The sequence below is a fragment of the Penaeus vannamei genome, chromosome 39 (genome assembly GCF_042767895.1).
Source record: "Penaeus vannamei isolate JL-2024 chromosome 39, ASM4276789v1, whole genome shotgun sequence".
NCBI lineage: Eukaryota > Metazoa > Arthropoda > Malacostraca > Decapoda > Penaeidae > Penaeus > Penaeus vannamei.
Genome location: NC_091587.1, coordinates 21,041,741 through 21,044,240, shown reverse-complemented (window position 1 = coordinate 21,044,240; position 2,500 = coordinate 21,041,741). Strand labels below are relative to the sequence as shown.

General features: G+C 34.5%; 1 protein-coding gene across 4 annotated transcripts in view; it reads right to left on the bottom strand.

Annotated features, from left to right (window-relative positions):
- Positions 1-2,500, bottom strand: part of Eogt (EGF-domain O-GlcNAc transferase) — an 18,838-nt gene that overhangs the window by 8,485 nt on the left and 7,853 nt on the right. For 3 of the 4 annotated variants that reach the window (XM_027360070.2, XM_027360069.2, XM_070116571.1), the window contains 2 exons: positions 831-1,023; positions 83-176 (listed from right to left, as the gene is read on the bottom strand). In XM_027360070.2, coding sequence (XP_027215871.2) covers positions 83-176; positions 831-1,023 — 287 coding nt within the window. Of the gene's footprint in view, positions 1-82; positions 177-830; positions 1,024-2,294; positions 2,448-2,500 lie in introns of those variants that run through there. The other variant, XM_027360071.2, reaches the window with a different exon arrangement.

Here is a 2,500-nt window from a genome sequence, read left to right as displayed (position 1 = left end):
CAAAATTATTTATCTTGTGCCCCAGATTTACAACAATAAGTGTCAGGGGCATATCCTTATCACTAGAACTAAATTTACTTACCTCTGTGTTCACCAGGACATGAGGGATGGCTATACGCATACTCTTTTTGGCAATCATTCTCATAACCCCAGCAAATTTTACGGTTTAGATGCATCTGAAAAAAACAAATTAGTTAATCCTTTTTAAAGATATGGTTGGACAAATCGAGTTCCATTCCTTCATTTCCTTCACTTTTAACAAGCAAGACCAAAAATTTAAAAGTTAAGATTAAACATGACAATATATAATCCCTAACTTTATGTAACTTCTGTGACTGGAATTCACAAAGTTACCATCTCAATCAACAGTCTGAGAGTGAATGAGCTTTCATAAGTTACTATAGTGAATCAGTTCCTTAAAGAGAGATATACCATATAGGATATGTCTTTCTCTTTCCAAAGTATAAAACTAACAAAACACATTTTCATCTTCCTCCATTATTTACTTATTTCTCTTACCAATGAAAGTTTATATGTTCACATTGCTTAATAGACCTTGTACCATCTAATTTACTATTTGCATTATATATACACCTTGTCTTATCTTTATACAAAAGTCACATGTTCTTGAGACTTATTTGCAAGGAACTTTAGAATAACAATGAATAAGCCTTTGAATATCAACCAAATAAGAGATAAAAGTTATGAAAGTGCATATCCTATGAATCTACATGCAGCTGTAGAATGGCTTTTACTATAAAGTTTTAGATACTCTTCTATTTGTTCACATCTTACTTCTCAAAAGACATGAGCTTAAGTCCTAAACTTACATTAAAAGGACATGAGGAGCTTTTTTCACATTCTTTGGCAATTTCAGGATTGTTTTGGAAATATATTGCCATGTGCTCTGAGTGGATCTTCAGGTCTTTCCATCGAAAACCCTCCAGACACGGGAGTATGATTACAAGGTGTAATAATGACTTCATCGTGACACTGATTCTCTGTCTCATGCCTGCATTCAGCCTGCAATACAAGAAGACATCTATATTAACAAATTTTAAAATCCTATCTCAAACTGGTATGTTGCACAATGATGTTTTGATATACATGTGATGGGTCACCCTGTATTGATTAAATATTACATATATATAATCATAACACAAATGTTATCATTAAACTGTCTGAAGGTATTACCAACAATGGATTTTACATTCTCATCCTGAGGTGATTTTCACAAAAAAGAAGAGAAAAAAAAAGTCTTATTTTCAAAAACATTGGACTAAGGAAAATGCAATACAATGACCAGAATTTCATGTTCCAGCAGTGGTTAACCTCTTAACTATGAATACTCCAGCAACAATTATTATCTGTAAATACTCCTCAAAAAAAAAAAAAAAAAAAAATCAGTTTTCATATTGAATCTTAAGGGTGTTGCTGACCAAATTTTCTAAACATAGGAAACTTAATTCATGAAGATATATGAAAAGTTTCCTGTACAGATAACCCCTCCTAGCTGGTACTCCAGCTTATGGTTGGGGGTCATCGAGGACATCAAGGACCAATCCAGTACCTGCCTGACTAACATGATCAGAAAAAGAAAAACTCCAGTTTACCACATAGACACCAGACACATGTCATAGAATGGTAGCAAACCTCCACCACATATAATCTGACAAGACTGAGTAGGAGGGTGTTTTTAATGATTTACTGATAAATATGGAATCAACGAAAGTTTTATATTGCCAGAGTATGTGTGGTATAAGTTTGCTGGCGTTTCCCAATATGCTATGGTTGGAGGCCATGGTATTATTTGATGTGTGGTACTTTATGTAAAAATCATAATAAAGATTAAAGTAATGGAACAAAATAGCCATAATAAATAAAATACAATTCTTAACAAATAATACATTACTTACATTTGCAAAATTTGTCACCTGACATTAAGAACACAATTAAAACTGACATATAGCCTCAATATACAGGTTCTTTAGATCACCACCTCTACCTGTAATACAAATAGTTGGGGTCCTCATCACTCACAGCACCAGAGCACAATACCAACACTTGGCTGCTTTAGCCTATTGAACACAGAGTATTTACTTGTTAAGGCAAAACTAATAAACATGATAAATTAATACAAGAAACAAAATTTTACTGACACAGTAATCATATGACATATAAGTATCTTAGGATTAAACCACTAAGAGTGAAATGACTAAACAGCTACTGAGCCAAAACACACGCCCCCTACTACCTAAAAAATACGATTAAATCTACCGGGTAGTACGACTTACTGAGTTACATGAAGTACTCCAATCACAGGAACCAGGACAGCCTTCCTCTTAGTACTTCGTTCGCCATGAAGACAGCAAATGGTAAGCCACAAATCCTCTTCTGATTTCCTGGTTGAACGGTCCCTCCTCCTCCATCCGCCTACACCACACACACTAGGAACGAGGAACAACGAACCAGTTCCTACGCAACACACATACACACACAC